The following is a 21,614-nucleotide window of genomic DNA, read 5'->3' as shown; positions in this document are numbered from 1 at the left end:
ACCGGATATGCAAGACGTGAACATGGACGATGTTCACGCGGTTTCCGATGATTCTCCAAGGAAGGCACCGAAGTGTTCATATTCGGATTGTCGTGATTGATCGCCGCGCCTAGCGGTGATCGGCATTGATATGGCGATATTGGCGGAATCGCGCGTGACGCATCGAGACGATTCAAGCGATTCACTGGAGAACCGATCGATCGAATTCGGACAAACGTTTCTAAAAGAGATATGGCATAGCTGAAGTGCACTTTTCGTTGATTTATTATTGATACGTTACCAAGCGCGGGTAAAATATTTTACATTCGCGATACGTCGATTTCGTGTTCGTTTCGTGAAATCCTGCTCCGAGAGCGGATTTGCAATGTTGTTCCGGGTAAACGCGCAACGCTTCGTCTCGATCGGCTCGATGCATAGCGCGCGATACAGCTCGAGCTTCCCTCAACAAGAAAGGACGGTCGATCAGTCTATTGATAATGGCAAACTGCCTCGTCCTCAAGCTCTTTCGCGCTCCGAGCACTCGCCTTCTCGGGTACCCGCGTTCTGTTCCGGGTGCTATTTTGCACCTCGCATCATCCCAGACGGCAGCGTCGATAAGATCCATCAGAGATTAGCGGGGTGCCGTCGTCGCTCGACCAACCGATCGACCGATCGACCGACTGACTGCAACATACGTGTCTTCGTGGCGGGAGATGCGTTTCCCATGGCGGAATTGAACGTCAGGTGGTGCGACGACCTGGCTTGGCCTTTCTTCCCGCTTTCCTGCCCCGATGCGAGGCCACCCCCAAGACACGTCGCATCGTCGCAGGTACCTTCACGAAGCCACGCACACATGCAACTCATCCCGTCACTCCATCCCTTCTCTGATTACTCGAATATGTACATCAAGACCGCCCTCTTCGAAAAAGCCGCTCGCTCGTTCCGCGAAGAGTCTTGGCACACACGCGCGCAAGCGTGTACGCACGCGCACGCAGCGACGCATCCACGCGCGGCTCTCACCCGTATTTACAACAGCCATTTGTTCGCTTTGATATGGTACAAGCCGCGATCTCTGGTCGGCACCTTCGCAGACGCGCGCACGCTACGGAGGCGTGTACGTACACGTGCGTGGATTCCGCACGCGTTCGCGCCACCTCGCGCGAGCATGTAGCCGAGCGCTTTCGCGCGCAATCGATCGTGCGTTCCCGAGGAACCCGGCGAAAGTCGGATAGCCGGGTCTTCGAGAGGCTGTTCCGAGGATTCTGGAGATCACGTGTGGTGTAGGATTTTGCGAAGTTTGATATTTTGATATTTTCGTATCGCGAATTACAGAATCGTGCGCTTTACGGAAAGTAGACTCGGAAACGCGATCCGACACTCTTGTTGAAACGCGCGATCGTCGCATGGCACATGGCTCTCGATTTCATCGTCCTACAACAGTCGCTACAGTTGCGCAACAATCGCAAACGTATCCGAGTATCCGAATCTATTTTTCGCAGAGTTCACACAGTCCCGTACTCTTACGAGAAAGGCACATGGGTACATTCCCGAATCATCATCACAGCCTACATGAACCTCAAGAAACCTTCACCCGTCTGCTACCTTTCTCCATGATTCGTTTCGCGCATTCTTCTCGGGTATGCCGAAAAACCTCCCCTCTCCTCTCCTTCGAATCACTATACACGAATTGCGTAATATGTACAATCGCCTCGAGCCCAACGGTGGCTCTTCGAGGTCTGTCAGGCGTTTATCAGTCCAGTTGGCGCGAGTGCGGATTCGAGGCAGCGCCTGGGCCGCGCCCGGGACCGGATCTTACGAGGCTTCGTGCACCTGAAACCGCCGGATCCGCGCCTGTACCGACTCACACTGCACCTCGCTGTACCTAGTGTACCTGCCGGCGCGGACGGGTTCCCTGATAACCACCAGGTTGCCACCGCGCTCACGAAGCGCCTCGAGGCCGGTCTTACTGGCGCGCAGCGCCGTCGCCATCGGCGGCGTCGGAATCTTCGCGATCCTGGTCGCGGTGGGCGACGCGCCTTCCGATGTGAAGCGGCTGAGCGCCTTGCTGACGACGCCGCTGCATTCGCGTGGCCACACCCGCGTGCGATGACGATGCCTCTGCTCCCATCTGTCCGCGGTCGCGTCCGCGGCGGCGAACGGGAAACTCGCGCGTCCCTGACTCTTGCCGTATAGAATGAAGTCCAGGGAGTCGTCCGAGTAGATGCTGCTGCGGTCGCTCGAGCTGTCGGTCGAGATCTCGGACACGGTGTCGCTGCCGCTGTCGCTGCACTGCTGCTCCGCCTCGCCGAGGATGAACACGGGCGTGCATTTGAACACCTCGCCGCCTGCCGGCATCGTGTGCGTCGCGGTGGCGCGCCGTTGCTGGATGATAGTGCCGTTGGTGGTCGTCGTTGTCGATGACGCGGATGACGATTCGATGATGACGATCTCTGTGCCGGAGAACTTCCGCGCCAGCGAGTCCATGTTTCTCTTGAAGGTGTCCCTGCGATCTGGACTCAGACCAAACCGGATAGGCCTGGGCGACGATTTCGTGGCCGAGTAGAGATTCTCCGTGTGCGAGGAGACGACGCGAGGACCACCGATCGCTTTCGTGGGCGATTCTGAACCGTGACACGGCTCGGCCGCGGATGACCGTTGCTTCTCGCCGTCGCTTTTCGGCGTCGACGACGTCGTGCTCGAGACGGAACCACTGGTGATCGGTAGTTTCGATAGGGTGTTCTCTTCCTGCGAAGGCGTCGTCGTCGGCGAGTCCGTGGTGGACTTGTTGTCCGACGTGGGGCACGCGGTGGGGTTGTCGTCCGACGTGGGGCACGTGGCCAACGTCAGGGGCGCCGACGGCTGCTCGGACATGCTGAACCAGGGATGCTGGAGGCACTCGGTCACCGTCAGGCGTTCACTGCGAACAGACAAGAATCGTTTGCTAGGAGATGAGCGTGTTGAACGTGTTCACGCATAATTTTTTAGGCGTTTCCGGTACTCGTGGCGGAGAAGCTCCCGCTCTCGATTACGCCGGCTATTTCAGTATGGTGCTCTCGGATAAATATGCCTAACAACCGACTCGTTCCGCGAACGACTCGTTCTCGTCGTTCTCGTTAACTCGAGGAGCGCCGAGAGTCAAAGGGTTAAGAGACCCGTCGCGTAAACGGCCCCGGACAAGCGGAGGGAAGCGTTATCGATGGTGACCATCGTCACTGTAGACCCAACGGGACGTTTTCACGCGGTCGTTCCGCACGTGCACGTGGTCCCATGCGAAACGTTACGTACATACGACGTATCGCTCGACTTCCGGCATACAAAACGGCGCAGGATGTTTCTCCTACGGAAAGACGAGTTGCATAACGCGTAACCGCCGAGGAATGCCGGTCCATCGAGAAACTGCTCCACAGTGTTTCGCAGGGCGACTGGAACCCATGCAAAAAGTATTTCACAGGAGAATTAACTCTTTCGCGTCACTCGCGTAAGCGCGTTCAAATCGCGCGGAGAGGCAAACGACGGCAGCTCACCACGGGCGGAATCCGCGTGTGACTAAGTGGATTGACGTAACAATTCCGTGAAGCAAAGCAAAAGCTAACGGAAAAACTGTCGATGGGAAACGAGCTAGCAATTACCGTGATCGCGATAAACAGCTTTATGGATCACGCTCGCTCCGCCGGTAATCGGCGTGCTGTCATTATCGTAATGACGATGATTAGCATCGCGATTGTTTGCACAATTTAACTGAATGCGCACCCACAGAAAAGATTTCTGGACTTAATGCTATTACTCTTTAATCTATCATAAAATAAGATCGCTATAGCGACAATCATATTTATTATTGAAAAGAAGCATATTTTAATCTTGAATAGAAAATTCGAAAATCTAGATTCAAATAATCTTCGTGCTATCTCATTCATTTTCTCAGAAGGATTTAGATACAAATTTGTAGCAAGTTCAAAATATTCTTGATTTCAGAATATTGTCAGATCTAAAAGACATCTTATTCTATTCTTCTAAGAGAATTTGTAGAATCTGCACAAAACGGCCAATATTTATGTGTTGCAATCGAAAATCGGGAAAGTGTTTCTGTTATTTACAATGAATAAGTGCAATACTCTACAAGAAATATTAAAAGGTATGGAAATGTCTTATCTCGAATCTTATTTCTCAAGTAAGTATATTGTATATACTTACTTACATTTCCATATCTTTTAATATTTCTTGTAGAGTATTGCACTTATTCATTGTAAATAACAGAAACACTTTTCCGATTTTCGGTTGCAACACATAAATATTGGCCGTTTTATCGGAATAAAGGACGCAGAAGCGCCGAGTCGACGAGCGACTGTGAGAAAATGATGCGTCGACATCGACAAAGCCTACTATAAAGTGGCGCTAATATCAAATTATCCTACATACAAGAATATATAAGCATAAATTTGTACATGTTACTCTTGTCTCAAGACAGTAAGACAATGTTATTTAATTCGAGAGAGAAGAATAGAAATTACTGATTTAAATTAAAAATTGTTTTATTTTCATATTTTTTATGCTTGTAATACGATTAAATTAGTCAAGAATATTTTTCGTCTTGTTATCAGAAATCCTTTCTGAGGGTGCGTAAATAATGTGAGTGAATAACTGGAGTGCGTTTCGACATTGCGTCTCGATGAACGATACGTCGACTAAGGCAAATCTGGATTAGCCACACAACAATTAGCTACGCGCGACGTGTGTCCCCGAAATCGTCCCAATTTCGTAATCCGCAGCCTCGTAGCGCAGCTTTCTCGACGTTCCTCTTAATAAGGCTGATTCGTAGGTCAGCGAGAAACGCTCGACGCGGTCGGACGTGATGATAAGTCATGCGGGTTCCGCGCGATAAGGTTTCCCCTCCGCCTTGCAGAAAGGAAGGACGCAAATATTCCGGATAGGCGACTTCCTCTCAGCTGTCCGGACGATAAGAAAAACCTACGCGAAACCACGACGGAACTTGCCTCCCCAATAAATGCATCTCGAGGGGGATGTACACAGTATGGCCATTGTGCCATTCGATCAATCGGCGAAGTATTGAGACAAGCCCGAGAAAGAGGAATCAGATGCACGCGAGATTGCGAGCGATGAAAAATTTGAGTTTGATGAATTAATCCGAGATCTTTAATTTAGCAGATGCAACAGATGTTTTGCGACGCGCGATTATTCGCCTTCGCGTTACGTATGATCGAACAAGAGCCGAGGCATGCACGATGAAAGTTAAATCCGAGACTAGCATCCGTCGCCCTCGGGAATTCACACGCGAAGAAAGATCGATGGGCGGGCGGTTGGATGATCTACGGGCGACATTCCGACGACGATGTTCTCCAGAGGAAACGACGACCAAGAGTTCCTCGCGAGCGAATCGCTCGCTTTCTCCCGAAGATCGAAGGTCGCGGAGCGATCGGATCCCGAGACTCGAACGACGTGACCCACTAATCGCGCTCATCAGCTCGATGATGGCTCGTCATCGTCATCCCGGCTGCATCGCGGTATACATGTCGCGCGACGACGCGTCTAATGTGACACCGATTGTTGCGTTCCGGGAAGTCGAACGGCGCAAGTCACCACGTCGACACGACCGACGAAGCGCGGTCGATGACGGCCATGCTCGTCGAGCTATCTCCTTTCGCTTCGAGGTATAAGCGCCGGCACCTTCTTGGTACCGCCTCCTCACCATGGTCTTCCGTGAAGGAGTCATTCCCGCCGGTCCGGGAACTCTCGCGCAGCTTCTCCGGTGACACGCTCGTCGTCTCAACGAATCCCGGCTGGCAAGCAGAATCGTTTGTGGCGACAACGATAATGACGAAGTCGCGCGATCGCGTCGGAGTAACGAATGGAAAACTCGTCGTCGGATCAAGTGGTCTCTATGAAGATGAATGGCGACGAAGTGATTCGCGATGATCAACGAATCCTATTGGCAAGCAGGGATCGGCATCAACGATATTTTCAGTAATATTTTCAGCTTTGATTAACAATTATTTTGATAATCAGTAATCAACTTCGAGAAATTTATTATTAATTGATTAATCAGTAATCAAAATGAACAATTTCTTAATTACTCGATTAATCAGTAATCAAAATAAACAATTTTTCAATTACTCCAGTAATCAGTAATCAAAGTGAAAAATTTTTTAATTATTCGATTAATCAGTAATTATAGTATAAAATATTTTTGTTACTTGATTAATCAGTAATCAGAACGTAATAATTTTAATTACTTGATTAATCAGTAAAATATAAAATATTTTATACTATAATTACTGATTAATTGAATAATTAAAAACTTTTTCACTTTGATTACTGATTACTGGAGTAATTGAAAAATTGTTTATTGTGATTACTGATTAATCGAGTAATTGAGAAATTGTTCTTTTTGATTACTGATTAACCGAGCAATTGAAAAATTACTTATCTTGATTGCTGATTAATCAATTAATCGGGAATTATTTTTTCCTGTTAAATAAATAATTAAATACTCAAGTAATATTAATTTATTATTAATATTTTGCCGATCCCTGTTGGCAAGTTTCGCACGAATCGCCTTAGCACGCTGCGCGCGTTGTCTCGTTTGCGTTTGAATTGGGTTTCTCTTTCTTTAAGTATTTGATAGGATAATACAAACAGGAGAATTTGCTGATATCGCGCGTGGCGGAATTAAAACTTACGGGAGGCACAACTTACTTTGGGTCCTTCACCATGAGCTTGCGCATGAGATCGCGCGCCTCCTCGGAGACGTCCTCGAAGAGATCGTCGGGGAAGTCCAGGCGGCATCTACTGATGTTGCAGAACGTCTCCTGCTTGGTGTCGCCGCCGAATGGCGAGCATCCCGTTAACAGCACGTAGAGCAGCACGCCGACGGACCACATGTCGGTTGCCAGGCTGATCGGCTCGTAATTCAGTACCTCCGGGGCTGGAAACACACAACATGAACGAGTTACGCGGGGAAGCGAAAGACCCTACCGGCGCGTCATTAAGGGGGGATTCTCATGTAACGAGTCAAAAAATTTTTTTTGCTTAAATCAACTCTAATACATGTGGAAAATATGTTCCTAAAGTTACAAATCGATATTCGACCTCTACGTATAGTTATAGTCGAGTTTTCGACCGTGCGTTGAGTAGGTAGCTGGGAGCGCTCGGAGCGGAGACACGCGTCTCGTCTGTCCTCACTCATACACTCGTACATAACAAACAGCTTCGCAGGTATACGTCTAATGGTTTTCTTTTGTTGTGATATACCTTCGCGTACTTGTATAGCTGAGGCAGGAAATTTTTACGAGAGCTTCAATTCGTGTGTTTGGCGTTTGGCTCCGAAATATTTATATTGTGGCATCCGAACAGTGGAAATAGCCGCATATATTGCTGCAGGATTATTCAACGAAGGCTATTTCGCCGTTTTAAAAATTATGGACACATTAGAACTAAAGATCGGTACCCATTGTAAGGAGTATGCAGACTCGTATGACGCCGCGCGAATACGGCAACAGGAGCGACGAAGCCTCAGTAGCTCGAAAGAAGCTCGAACTGCTCGCAAAGAACTGAATTTACAACAGCAGCAATTATACGAGGATGCAGAAGGCCTACTATATGGCCCTGGAATCGCCGATTAGGACTGTAAGTATTGAAAAGCATTACTTTTTATAACCGAAAACTTTAAACGCGTTTTCTCGAAATCACTTTTTTCAAACTGGTGTGCAGGATAACTAAAAAAATATTAGACCGATTGGGTTCTTTCGGGGCTCTACATGTAAACAATTATATTGTTCATCGTATGAACCTCAAAAGCAACAAAAATTTTTAAAGTAAATAATGTTTGTTTCACAATAACAATGAAAATTTTAATGAAAAAACAGCATTTTTTTTCAAATGTCGCCATTCTTTTCAATTTGGTTTTTTTTCTTGCTTCATGAGGTTCAAACGATGCGTAATGATCTATAATTAATAAATATTGTTGAATATTCTGTTTCAGACCATTACAGCGGATGCTAGACTGCACACCGTTTGACGCCTGCGACGCCGAAGCCGCTGAAGGCGGCGTCCATACCTATATCTATTGGGTTGTTCGGAAAGTAATTTCGTTTTTCACAAAGAGATGTCGTTAGTCGCGTTCCTCGATACTTAACCTTACTCTAAGCGACAAATTCGTTTTATATTTTGACAATTGACATTTCAGACGTCATTTAGTATCTTATTGTGTTGCGATCTGTCAAGTAATTTTTGTTTGGCATCACATCAAACATGGAAAATCAAAGTGAGCATTTTCGTAATATTTTGCTTTTTTACTACCGAAAGGGTAAAAATGCAGTGCAAGCGAGAAAAAAATTGTGTGCCGTGTACGGAGAAGATGTATTGAGTGAACGTCAGTGTCAGAATTGGTTTTCGAAATTTCGTACTGGAAATTTCGATTTGAAAGATGCACCACGTTCGGGTCGGCCAATTAAAGCTGATGACGAGAAAATAAAGGCTCTGGTGGATGCAAACCGTCGCATAACAACACGCGAAATTGCTGAAAAGTTAAATTTATCGAATTCGACCGTTTACGATCATTTGAAACGCCTTGGATTCGTTTCAAAGCTCGATATTTGGGTTCCACACAATTTAAAGGAAATTGACTTGATTCGACGCATTACCATCTGCGATTCATTGTTGAAACGTGAAGAAAATGAACCATTTTTGAAGCGAATCATAACTGGAGATGAAAAATTGATTGTTTACAACAATGTTAAGCGAAAACGATCATGGTCCAGGCAAGATGAACCTGCTCAATCGACATCCAAAGCAGATATTCATCAAAAGAAGATCATGCTTTCTGTATGGTAGGATTGGAAGGGAATCGTATTTTTCTAGTTACTACCAAGGAACTAGACGATTGATTCGAAAGTGTATTGTCGTCAGCTGGATGAATTGGATGCTGCCATCAAGCAGAAGCGACCGGAATTGGCGAATAGGAAAGGTGTCGTATTCCATCACGACAATGCTAGACCACACACAAGTTTGGTCACTCGCCAGAAGCTTTTACAGCTTGGATGGGATGTGCTACCACACTCACCATACTCTCCTGATCTGGCACCATCCGATTACCATTTGTTCCGGTCTCTACAAAATTCTTTGAACAATGTAAACTTCGATTCAAATGAAGGCGTAAAAAATCACTTGCTTCAATTTTTTGTCAATAAGGAGAAGGACTTCTATGAGCGTGGAATCTTAAAGTTGCCAGAAAGATGGCGAAAGGTAGTGGAACAAAATGGCCAATACATCACTGAATAAAATTAATTCTAAATATGAAAAAACCGCCTTTCATTTTTCCTTGAAAAAACGAAATAACTTTCAGAACAACCCAATATATATATGTTTTTTTTAACCAAAAAAATATTTTTATATTCTCTTTACATGTATTGATGTACTATTAAAGTTTGAGATCCTTTGACTAAATACGTTCTTGAAAAAAAATTCCGAAAAATCTGCTTCTTTTTGGCTCTTTACATGAGAATCCCCCCTTAAAACTCTGAAACGCCCGTCGTCGCGGTTAAGTCGCATAATTAAATTCGAGAAAAATGATGCCGTCTTTTTGCCATTACATCGTTGCGGCCGCTATTATGCCGCGCCGGGTGCTTACTAAGGGAGGTCCTCCGCGCATTCTTCGATAATCGTAACCGTGTTGCACATATTAGGCCCCGCGCGCGCGTAATCGCCGCGATGTACGGCTGCCTCGTTGCGTAATAATCGCTAATCGCACCTCGAATTGCTACTCTGCGTCGACCCGCTTCCGACCGCGTCAGTTTTTCCGCGCGTGCTTTCTGCGTCCGGCTTGATTGCCGCGCGAACAATCTTGCTAATTTTCACGAGTGATCCTCAAGTCGCGACGCTGATCGACCGAGTGAGATTGACGAGCTGAAACGGCCATCACGGCGTTTTGCTCGAGTTAAAATCAATCTCCCTTTCCTTCTTATCTAATAGCATGAAATGCAATTCTAAAGTTGGTTTCTTAAGCTTCAAGATTCTTTTTCTTCTTTTTCTTCACTTTCGCGTCCTCAAAATAATCGTTCAGAGCTGTTTCAAACGGTTCCGTCGAAGATTCGGTTACCTCGAGACTTCTCGTTTACCGCGTGGAGGATTCCGCGTGAACTCGGTGTTACGTAACACCCTCGGCCTGACCGTTAGACTGCAGTGCAATGTACGTAATTGCGACGGTAATCGTCGCGAAAGATCGTAAAAGATCATCCTGCTGACCCGATCGCGACCAGGTGCGCTTGCCTGGTCAGCCACGAAGTGGCTTACTCTGTTCGATCATGCAACCACGTTCGTTTCCCTAATGGAATTATGCGGTACCAGACGGGAACCAGGACGAACACGGTTTACGGCACGACGTGCCGGAAATCGAACATCAGGACCGTTTCCGCGTGAAGGCCTCGACATGTTCAAGATTCATGTTTTCCTTGACGGAGCAAACAACTCACCAACATAATCAGGCGTGCCCAAAATCTCCCGTATGTCTGCTCCGTGACTGATGTACCGTGATATGCCAAAGTCGCACAGCTTCACGTCACAGTCCGGGAATTCTCCAGTGAGCACCAGGTTCTGCGGCTGAAACGTCAAAAGAAAGTTTCGATGAGCTATACGATTCACCATCATCAATAAAAAATATTTAGTTAAGAGCAGATTATAGATATCAATTAGACGCGAATATCTTGCAAGTCTCTTGCAACATGTAATCTGCGACTTGAGATTGCGCATTCGTACATTAGCACACGATTCGAGATCTCCCCGATATATGCATCACGTAAAATACAGAAGAAACATCGAGAATAAAAAAGGGCGAACAGGTTTTATCCTGCGGCGGTCTCGCGCGACAATGTCAGTTTTCTCGCTGCGGAATAATGTGGAGAAAGTAAAGCCTCCTTCTGTTTTTTTCAGAAGAGACGGTCGGTCGCATGACGGCTGCTCACCCGGTGAATTCTCACCCGGCCGCATTTTACCGCGGACAAAGCGCCCTGGGTGTGTTTCGTGGTCTCAAGCAATTATCAGGAGCACGCAAGCGAGCGAGTACGAGCGAGTGACAGGGGCCGAAACATTTTTCCTTCATCGTGACACTTGAAGAATTTCGGCGCCACGATGCAAATATAGCGGCGAATTACGCGCGGCTTGTAATTATAGCTCTCCGCTTTTCAGGTAGTGCGCTCATGCGATCGTCAGTTTGTGACTTACGGTTTAATTTTAGTCGGTGGCCTCCTCCGAGCGGATTTTACTCCGAGCGGAATTTTAACTCGTGGCTCACGCTCGGATTCTCACGCGATTTACGAGGCCTCCGCAGAGCATTTGATACAATTATCATGCGTATTTGGTTTCACGTTTACATCGATCATCAATAATTCTGATAATATTTGCATCGCGGCGCAGAGCATCGCGTTACTCGTCGCTACTCGTCGAGACAAAAGAGGAGAAGAGCAGCATATGCCCGACTAGAAATTTATCCAGTGGTCCTGATCAGGTTGACCTTATTTTATTATCAGGTCCTGATAAGGTAAATTCATCAGGACCTGATCGGTCATGTAACGCAGCACAATAGTTAGGTCCTTATCTGGATATCGGGTTGAATTATTAAATCCTTACTACCCAGACAGCACCAAGTCGTCTAAAGGATTACTAAAACTTGATATTTTCGGTGAGTGTAAGAGTCCTTGGAACATATACTACTAGTATATGTTCTAAGTAAGAGTCCAAAAGAAGAGGAGATTAGAGTACCGGATCGATTTTCCGGATGGTTATTTGTAAGGTGCTAACCAAATGTTTCTTGCGAGAACGTCACGCCTGACCTGGCCATCTATCGGTCGCTTGGTGAATCAGAGGCGGGAAACACACACTTGTGTTGATTTTTGTCTCTTATTGTTCCATAATCGAGTACATTGAAACGTATATGATATAAAAATAATTAATACTCGCAAATTAAGTAGAAATTACTATTCTTTCTACATTAAGTATATAACGTACATTATAATATGATAAACTACGTATGGTCCGATGTAGGACCAGATGTGGGAAACCTTTACCTCTAAATTTAAAAAAATATCAGGATGAAGGAATAAGATCCTTAGTAGGTACTAATAATGTAAACCTCAACAAAATTTGTACTTTGAAATATCAGGCATAACGTAAGAAGGTCCTAATATGTTCCTTATTATTTTAACCCTAAAAAGGTCATACATATTTGAACCTGATGAGGATATTCTTAGGTATACCTTATTCAGGATTACCTTACGCCAACCACGCCAGGTCCTTATAACATATTAGGTAAACCTGACAACATTTCTAGTCGGGTGCTTCTGGCCACTCGGGGACGCTCGCTTTTTCCCTCGGATCAGATCAGGTGAAGAAAACGCAACACGTACGTGTTCGTGTAATAATGCGGAGGACGTAGGCGTTACGCATCCACATGCACCCGTAGTAATGCCGATGTGAACGATTCTGCGCGATAAGAAAGGTCGTCACGCGGCCTAGGTGTAACTCTCGTGCCCACATGTCGACTGCGTTTTTCCCATCCCTCGCGTCTACCCTTCCCCGGAAAACAATCGAACAATGCTGAAGAGGCCACGCGGACGGAGGTTGCGAGCGGTCAGGTCGATGGCAAGAGAAACAGAGAGATAGGTAGAGAAAGAGAGATATATAGAGATAGAGAGAGATAGAGGAAGCTCGTTGAGCCCAGTCCATTGTCAATGCTCTCCGACTGGTTTACGACCACCTAGGTTGCCCGAGAATATGTCTTCAGTACCGGGTCGCGAACTCTTGAAGGACCTCCCCATTATCGAGTCTCTTCGGCAAAGAGTGTGCACGGTGAACCACGTGATTTTAGTCGGTCGCAATCGCCGGCTTCGATTACGCGCGCGAGCGAGATGGATCATTGTTCAACCGAACGGTCGTAATTAAGTACCAACAGCCTTCGTCAAGTGAAGAGGGTAATAACGAAGCCCCTAAATTAGCGCGCAGATGTTTTCCGTGCAACTCTCGCGAAGGACTCGAGTCTCGATGAGAGTTCAGCTCTGCACGAGTCGTAAGAACAGGCAGACGTTGATTCAATCAAAGTGGGGGAACATGAAACGCATTGTAGATCTACGCGGCTACTTCCGCCGCAATAGCGCGTAATTGATATTAGCATAATTTTCCGTAACGAACGAGGGCGACGACACACCGAGCGGCGCGGCCAGGTCATCGGGGACCGCGACACGTTAATGAAGATTGAAGACGTAACGCTGAATTTGAATAACGTTATTATCCTGATCGAGTCTGCGGCCAGATTTGCATGATCGATGACACCATTCTTCGCGACCGAGCGCAAGAAATCGCGATTCGTGCTGCCAGCTCGGTCATTCCTCCTCCTGCCCAAGCGGCTTAAATTTGAATAACGTTCGTGGCATGCAATGCAGACTTTGCGCGGGTGATCGATGACGCGGTCGGAGTCAAAAAACGGAGATTGCGGCGCGCGATGCATACATTCGGGAACGATTGGACGGTTGCGATCGCCACGTTGGAGACTAACGTGGACATTCAAGAAACCGTCGGCCCCGAGCTGACGTATTAGCTCTCCGTAATGGTTAATTATGGAAATGTCTTTGTTCCTTATTAGGACGGCTTCCGGGACACGGAACGATTACGAGTTCCTACGCAGTGCGAGCGCACTGAAAGAAAAGGCGAGGGAGCCTTGATTAGCGCTGATTTTCCGGATTCCGGAGATTACTCTCGCTGCGTTTCAATTATCCCGGAAGTCAGCAGAGATCTGGTAAGTGCATAATAGGAATTTCTTGCCAATCTTGATATTACGAATTAATTGTATCAATTATGTCGATATTACATATACAGAATTAATTACATATACATACGTATGTACATATTGTACGTTTGCATATTGGTCAATAAATAAATAAATACTTTTGTTAAATATTGGGTTGGCCAAAAAGTAATTGCGTTTTTTTCCAATAGATGGACATACATGTCTTGAAATGTAACTAACTTCATTCTAAACCGCAAAATCATTATGTAGGTTAACAACTCACAGTTCAAGCTTGTTTTAGAAAAAGAAAGTACACGATTTCGTTAACAATTGTTTGTTTGCCGTCGATTTCAAAATGGAAAATCAAAAAGAACATTTTCCTCATATTTTGTTTTATTACTTCCGAAAAGGGAAAAACGCTGTGCAAGCTCATAAAAAGTTATCTGATGTATATGGCGAAGATGCTTTAAAACTGCGACAGTGTCAAAATTGGTTTACTAAATTTCGATCTGGAGATTTTAATGTGAAAGATGCACCACGCTCAGGAAGGCCAATCGAAATTGATGATGGCAAAATAAAGGCACTGATCGATTCCAATCGGCGTTTAACGACACGAGAGATTGCTGAGAATCTTAACATATCGAAATCGAGTGTTGAAAACCATTCAAAACGACTTGGATACATTAGTAAGCTCGATATTTGGGTACCACATGAGCTCAAAGAAATTCATCTCACTAAGCGTATTGACATCTGCGATTCTCTTTTGAAACGTGAGGAAAATGATCGATTTTTGAAACGTATGATAACAGGCGACGAAAAATGGATCGTCTACAACAACGTCAAACGAAAAAGATCGTGGAGCAAGCGTGAACCTGCTGAAAGCACTTGAAAAGCAGATATTCACCAAAGAAAGATTATGCTGTCAGTCTGGTGGGACTGTGTATTTTGAGCTGCTTGCAAGGAATCAAACCATTAATTCAGACGTATACTGTCGTCAACTGGATAAATTAAATGATGCCATCAAACAGAAACGTCGAGAATTGGTGAATCGCAAAGGTGTTGTGTTTCACCACGATAACGCTAGACCACGTACAAGTTTGGTCACTCGTGAAAAATTGTTGCAGCTTGGATGGGATGTGTTACCATGATGTTACCACATCCACCATATTCGCCAGACCTGGCACCATCAGATTACCATTTGTTTCGTTCTTTGCAAAACGCCTTGAATGGTAAAACCTTGACTGCTGATGAGGATATCAAATCGTTGTTGGAATAGTTTTTTGCTGAAAAAGATAAGAACTTTTTTGAGCGCGGAATCATGAAGTTGCCTGAAAAATGGCAAAAGATAATCAAACAAAATGGACAATATATTGTTTAATAAAGTTTTTGTTTCCCATGAAAAATTCGCCTTTTATTTATATTAAAAAAAACGCAATTACTTTTTGGCCAACCCAATACATTGCAGTTTTGAACATGGGTCTTCATTATTTACATGTCGCTTCTCTCTGCGAGTAAGATTTCGTAAGATTTCGTAAGATGAAAAACGACTTTGAAATGGGGACGGTGAAACATACAAAAATAGAGAAATTAGGACGTTGCGTTTCGGTCAAAATGTCGAAAGACAGAAAATACGTGACACAAAGAGAATGACCTGCGACCTCGCCGCAGCTCGTGCAACCGCTTTTGAATCGCGTTATTCGTCATACGTCGAGTAACTCATGATGAAGCCTGGTCACGTTCGACTCGTAACTCGGTTTAACGAAACGTAACACACAAACTGAATCTTCGAGAGAACCGAGTGCACGAACTGCCCGCCTTTGTCTTCTTCACGTCCATTTATCACGCAGAAGCTCCCGTTCGATGAATTTTCTCTTTGAATTTCGATAAACACGGGTTTCAAATTTCGAATGTTCTATTTTAATGGATCGATAATTCCTCTCGGTAGTATACACAAAAGATCGCATACACGATTATCGTTAATTATCATTTAAACGGCAACTTCGTCTAATTCCTGCTTAGCTGGCGCGATTGCGATTGAGGCAAGTAGGAATTCGCTGCAGATGCGAACGTTAAATTTAAGAGGTCTCTCTTTCTTATTCTCACACTCCATAAACGTATTCTCGACGACAGAAGCAGCATCCGACTGCAACTGCCTACGAAATCGCGGCGTGCACCAGCACGTCGCTTTAACTCGACGCATTTAATACGACGACGATTCGACGGCGCGCACGTCACGTAATCGGGGTAATTAATCGTGGTGCGGAGAGCTCCTGTCGCCGCATCGCTCCTTTTCGCCCTTATAAATCGTGCCGAGTCTCATTTTTTCTTATCGCGAAAGCGGAGCGCCCTCTCTCTCCCTCTTTGCGCAGCCTTCAAAACTTATACTCCTCGCCCTTAATTAACGACGCGAGATGCAGGGCGCAGATTCCTCGCGTGTCTCGCTGCAAGTTACGCTCGTTTCACTCGTATCTTTCGCCCTGACATTTCTCACAACAACGTCGATCAAGGATCTAAACGCTTGAAAATATCAGCATTTAATTAATTCAACGTTACGACGATCTCGCTTAAGGGGGGAGCCTGCTTTAGAACGCTGAAAATAAGGTATATTTTACGAATTGTTTTTGGAGAAACTATACAGCGGATCATTATAAAACTTTGATGCATTTATTAGTACATGTTTAAAGATCAAAAAAATTATTTTTTTATTTGAATATATCGCTTGTAGAGGTCGTCCTGGAGAAATCTTAGTGCAGCCGCGTCGCCGGCGTTGCAAATTGGTGAGCATTCTCCTGCCTCCAAATTTCGTCTAAACTGAAAAATTGAAATATCTTCTCGTTATTTATGAATTCCCATCGTCGATGAACCAAAGAGAGAAGAAAAAAGTTGAAAAGTGCCAAAATGGTGGAGCTTAGAACACAAAAGTACGATTTTTAGGCAAAGTTTTTGAACTTTTTCATGCAAAAATAATTGTTTAACTTAATGTTTTTATGAATATTAAAGGTTCATCGACGATGGGAATTCATAAATAACGAGAAAATATTTTAATTTTTCAGTTTGGATGAAATTTGGAGGCAGGAGAATGCTCACCAATTTACAATGCCGGCTGCACTAAGATGCCTCCAGGACGACCTCTACAGGCGATATATTCAAATAAAAAAATAATTTTTTTATCTTTAAACATGTACTAATAAATGCATCAAAGTTTTATAATGATCCGCTGTACAGTTTCTCCAAAAAAATTCGTAAAATTATACCTTATTTTCAACGTTCTAAAGCAGGCTCCCACCTTAATCATTTCCGAACGAAACGTAGAAATGAAACGCAACTGGGATCGAATCGATCATTCTTTTTTCTCTCTTTCGTGATGAATGCACTTCCTGCAAGATGTCGTCTATTCTGCTGTTCTCGTGCGATCTTGTGCGAGCTTATAGAAATGCGTATACGTTTCCAAGTATACGTATACGTGTCCAAGTCCGACGTATAATAGTATCGATCTCGAGCGCACCCTTGCGAATTGTAACAGGTGTTCCCCGCGCTTCGCAGTAAGCCGTCGCTCCTCTCTGTCGGATGTTAGCACTTAAGTGCCGCGACCCGTGCAAAAACGATTTGCAGGAAGGACGTGCGTCATTAAATCGAAGCCGGCGGCTGTTGGTCTCGCTCGAACAAAAACCGTAGGCCCGTGTCAATTCTCACGATCACCGAGATTCAACCGCGTCCTCGTTGTCGCCTTCATCGTCGTCGTCGTCGTCATCATCGCTAATCAAGACGTCTCTATAGAATTAGAGAAATGCCTCCATTTTATGTAATTAAGTAGTTTGAAAGTAGTTTGGCGCGACGATTAGAGAAACGATCGCGCGCAAAGATTTCACGGGGAGTTAACGGCAAATCACGGCGTCATTATCCGAGCGTGGAGTACATTGTCCCCGTCGCAGAGGAACGTAAGAAATCATCCGCGGGATAACGGTGTGCCTTCCGTCTTGGAAATACAGTGATCGTGCCGTCCTGATCTCTTCCTCGGCACACAATGCGCGTGAAACTCGCGCGCGAGATTTTTAACGGGCCGAGCTTGGACCGGCGCATCCTGCGGATCGTTAGGCGTGTCAATGAGCGCCCGGGTAATTACCCCGCTGATCCGCTTAACAATGCGTGACACTTTGCGCGCAGCCCCACGAGCGTACGTGAAGCATACGGCAATTAGAAACGAGAGCCGTCGAAAAAGGTGGACGACCTGGTCGCTTTACCCGTTTCCATTGTGCGCGTTCCGTTCCGCGTTCGCCACTTCGGATCGTCGCGTCGACCGACAACTTACCGAAGAATCTAAGATTTATTTATCGAAGGTTGATTTGTCGAAAGATTGATTCGCACACACATTTTCGTACGATTTTATTCAAAAGATTTCGGTAAATCTACCGATTAGCGAACCCACCTCCTATCACCTTGTCTTTGACATATATTATAGAGGTCACCCTCCTGAGTAACATTGTGCAAGTTTTAACCGTCGGTCGTTGTTTACTAAAAAGTTATTAACAAAAGAAGTTTAATGATTTTGCACGAATTTTCAGCTGTCTACGCAAACCAAGAACATAATATTGACATATATTACAAAGGTCACCTTCCCGAATAACCTGTACTAGGTTTTAGTCGTCGATCGTTGTTTATGAAAAAGTTATTAACAAAAGAAATTTTGAAAATATAGTAGTTATTTTGAATATTGAAAGATATAAAAGACGAATATGTATATGAACGAAAGAAGGAAAGTCATTTAAAGCAGTGAATCGTTACTATATAGAATAGTTTCTTTTAATATAAGTACAAAGTATTCTTCACTTTAACCAAAAGCTTAAACAGTTAAATACAAAGTATTCTCTGCTTTAACCTAACCTAACCTAACCTAACCTGGTTAGGTTATATTTTCCGAAACTGGAGCCTCGGACAGCTCGTTTTCAGCCCGCTTCGCGGGAGGGCGGGGGACAGGGGCTTCGCCCCCCTTCCCCCGCCGGAATCCGTACCGTGTACCAGGTAATCAAAATCTGTACGGTAAAATCTGTTGCACTGGTTCTGGCGGGGGGCGGGGGGTGAAGCCCCTGCCCCCCGCCCTCCCGCGAAGCGGGCTGAAACAGAGCGTATGTGTCCGGGGCTCCAGTTTCGGAAAATATAACCTTTTGCTTGTCGTGGGCGGCTGAAAATTCGTGCAAAATCATTAAACTTCTTTTGTTAATAACTTTTTTAGTAAACAACGACCGACGGCTAAAACCTTTTGAAGGTCACTCAGGAGGGTGACCTCTATAATATATGTCAAGGACAAGGTGATAGGAGGTGGGTTCGCTAATCGGTAGATTTACCAAGATTTCTCTTATTTTTCTCATGCAAGATCGACCGTCCGAATCGCAACGAGCTCTCGTGGGCGAATGAGCTCGATCGCGAATATTGGCTCGTCTTTGTGTTCTTGTTATATTACGCACAAGTAAATCCCTTCGCCGGGCGATAAATGCAGCGGTCTGTGTTTCGTCTTTCTTTCTCTCTCTTTCTTCCCTTCTCTCTTCCTTTCGTTCACTCGAACTTTATTGCGTGCCTAATATGCCGGGGCACGCATCGCGCACGCAAGAGTTTCGCACGCGCCTTCCCCTTTTTCTCGGCCGCCGGAAGTTTCAATGAACGCGAGAGACAGATCCTCATAAATCCGCCTGCTAAAAAGCGTTAAGCGGACTGCTGCCTTTTTTACGCGTTAATTTCTCTCCGTCGAAAATCTCGCGTCGCGACGTGTCGACTTTTCGACTACACGCAATTTCCTGTGAGACGCTGCTCTTACATTCCAGACAATGCAAAAGCAATTATTTATAAATACAATTATAAACATCGTCTCCTCTCTTGTGATACAATCTTAAAGTCATGTTAAAATGTATCCAATTCTAGAATCTCACACTCAATCGTAGAAAAAGATAAGGAATGGAGCATAAAGTATATTTAATTAATTGTATTACTCTTCATTATCTCATTTTAATTATCCTAATGAGAAGATTGAATGAACAAACTGTACGTCGAAGTACGATTTGCGCACTTGTGTCGGTCGCATGCACGAGCACGTCCTACACGCGGTAATAATTGATAAGTACACCCTCAGAAAGGATTTCTGATAACAAGACGAAAAATATTCTTGACTAATTTAATCGTATTACGAGTATAAAAAATATGAAAATAAAACAATTTTTAATTTAAATCAGTAATTTCTATTCTTCTCTCTCGAATTAAATAACATTGTCTTACTGTCTTGAGACAAGAGTAACATGTACAAATTTATGCTTATATATTCTTGTATGTAGAATAATTTGATATTAGCGCCACTTTATAGTAGGCTTTGTCGATGTCGACGCATCATTTTCTCACAGTCGCTCGTCGACTCGGCGCTTCTGCGTCCTTTATTCCGATAAAACGACCAATATTTATGTGTTGCAATCGAAAATCGGGAAAGTGTTTCTGTTATTTACAATGAATAAGTGCAATACTCTACAAGAAATATTAAAAGATATGGAAATGTAAGTAAGTATATACAATATACTTACTTGAGAAATAAGATTCGAGATAAGACATTTCCATACCTTTTAATATTTCTTGTAGAGTATTGCACTTATTCATTGTAAATAACAGAAACACTTTCCCGATTTTCGATTGCAACACATAAATATTGGCCGTTTTGTGCAGATTCTACAAATTCTCTTGCAAGAATAGAATAAGATGTCTTTTAGATCTGACAATATTCTGAAATCAAGAATATTTTGAACTTGCTAGAAATTTGTATCTAAATCCTTCTGAGAAAATGAATGAGATAGCACGAAGATTATTTGAATCTAGATTTTCGAATTTTCTATTCAAGATTAAAATATGCTTCTTTTCAATAATAAATATGATTGTCGCTATAGCGATCTTATTTTATGATAGATTAAAGAGTAATAGCATTAAGTCCAGAAATCTTTTCTGTGGGTGTACGCCGCCTGATAACGTGTATCGCGACGACACGCGGCGTTTTATCTGCGCGTTATGGTAATAAAAGCGGAATGCTGCTCGTCCGTGCGGGAACTCGGTGTCCATTGTGCTCGCAGCGCGACAAGACGCACGCATTAAGTCGTATTGCGTTTAAACCACTTGATGAATGCGAACGGACATGTCCCTTCTCCTACTGGAACGCGATACCGATTAAACCGCAAGAAGTAGCCACATGCACGGCGGATAAATAAATACCCGCGCAAATCCGTTATTTCGAATAATTAAGTCACCGCTCGCAATCGGCGGTTCGCAGAAGCGCTAAGCGTTCATCAACGCCTCGCAGGAATTGATTCGGCGAATCACTCGCGACTTCATCCGGCGATAGCGTGATAGTTGCTTCATTTAAAGCGGAGAAGTCTGACGTCGGACGTCCGTTGGTCGGACGGACGGACGGACAAACAGGCTCCATCGCTTTTCATTTGGATTTTCCGAGGAAGAGAGGCGATCGACCTCGCCCTCGCGGGATGCATCAATGAACCGTCTCGTTGACCTCGCGGCGAACTCTTACCGGGAACTCGCGTCGCTTTTGCGCTCGGAGGAAATCAGCTCGGGCGAGCGCGATCGGCCGGTTTTATTAGGCATGGCGGCGCTCGATTGAATCGATTGAAATTGATTCATCGAGCTCTTAATGAAGTAGCCGAGTCTGCCTTCGCCCCGTAGATCCGGTCGGACCCTCAGGCTTGCACTTGTGACTCCGGGGTGGCGGGCCCACCGCCGTGCGAGCGGGCAAACGACATTACATGCGAGCTCATATCATGCGCGCGTAAACGAGATTTGATAGAGTTGCCACACGCGCGACACGCGG

The 21,614-nt window shown here is 44.9% G+C and overlaps 1 protein-coding gene across 1 annotated transcript in view; it reads right to left on the bottom strand.

The window, feature by feature from the left end:
* Window positions 1-323: 323 nt before the first annotated feature.
* LOC105277276 (serine/threonine-protein kinase 17A) overlaps window positions 324-21,614 on the bottom strand; it is a 159,251-nt gene continuing 137,960 nt past the window's right edge. Inside the window, exons 4-6 of the mRNA XM_026973129.1 lie at window positions 10,464-10,590; window positions 6,691-6,919; window positions 324-2,896 (exon numbers count right to left, since the gene is read on the bottom strand). Coding sequence (XP_026828930.1) covers window positions 1,792-2,896; window positions 6,691-6,919; window positions 10,464-10,590 — 1,461 coding nt within the window. The 3' untranslated portion in view covers window positions 324-1,791. The remainder of the gene's footprint in view (window positions 2,897-6,690; window positions 6,920-10,463; window positions 10,591-21,614) is intronic.

The sequence above is a fragment of the Ooceraea biroi genome, chromosome 10 (genome assembly GCF_003672135.1).
Source record: "Ooceraea biroi isolate clonal line C1 chromosome 10, Obir_v5.4, whole genome shotgun sequence".
Taxonomy (NCBI): Eukaryota; Metazoa; Arthropoda; class Insecta; order Hymenoptera; family Formicidae; genus Ooceraea; species Ooceraea biroi.
This window is presented reverse-complemented; position numbering and strand designations above follow the sequence as displayed.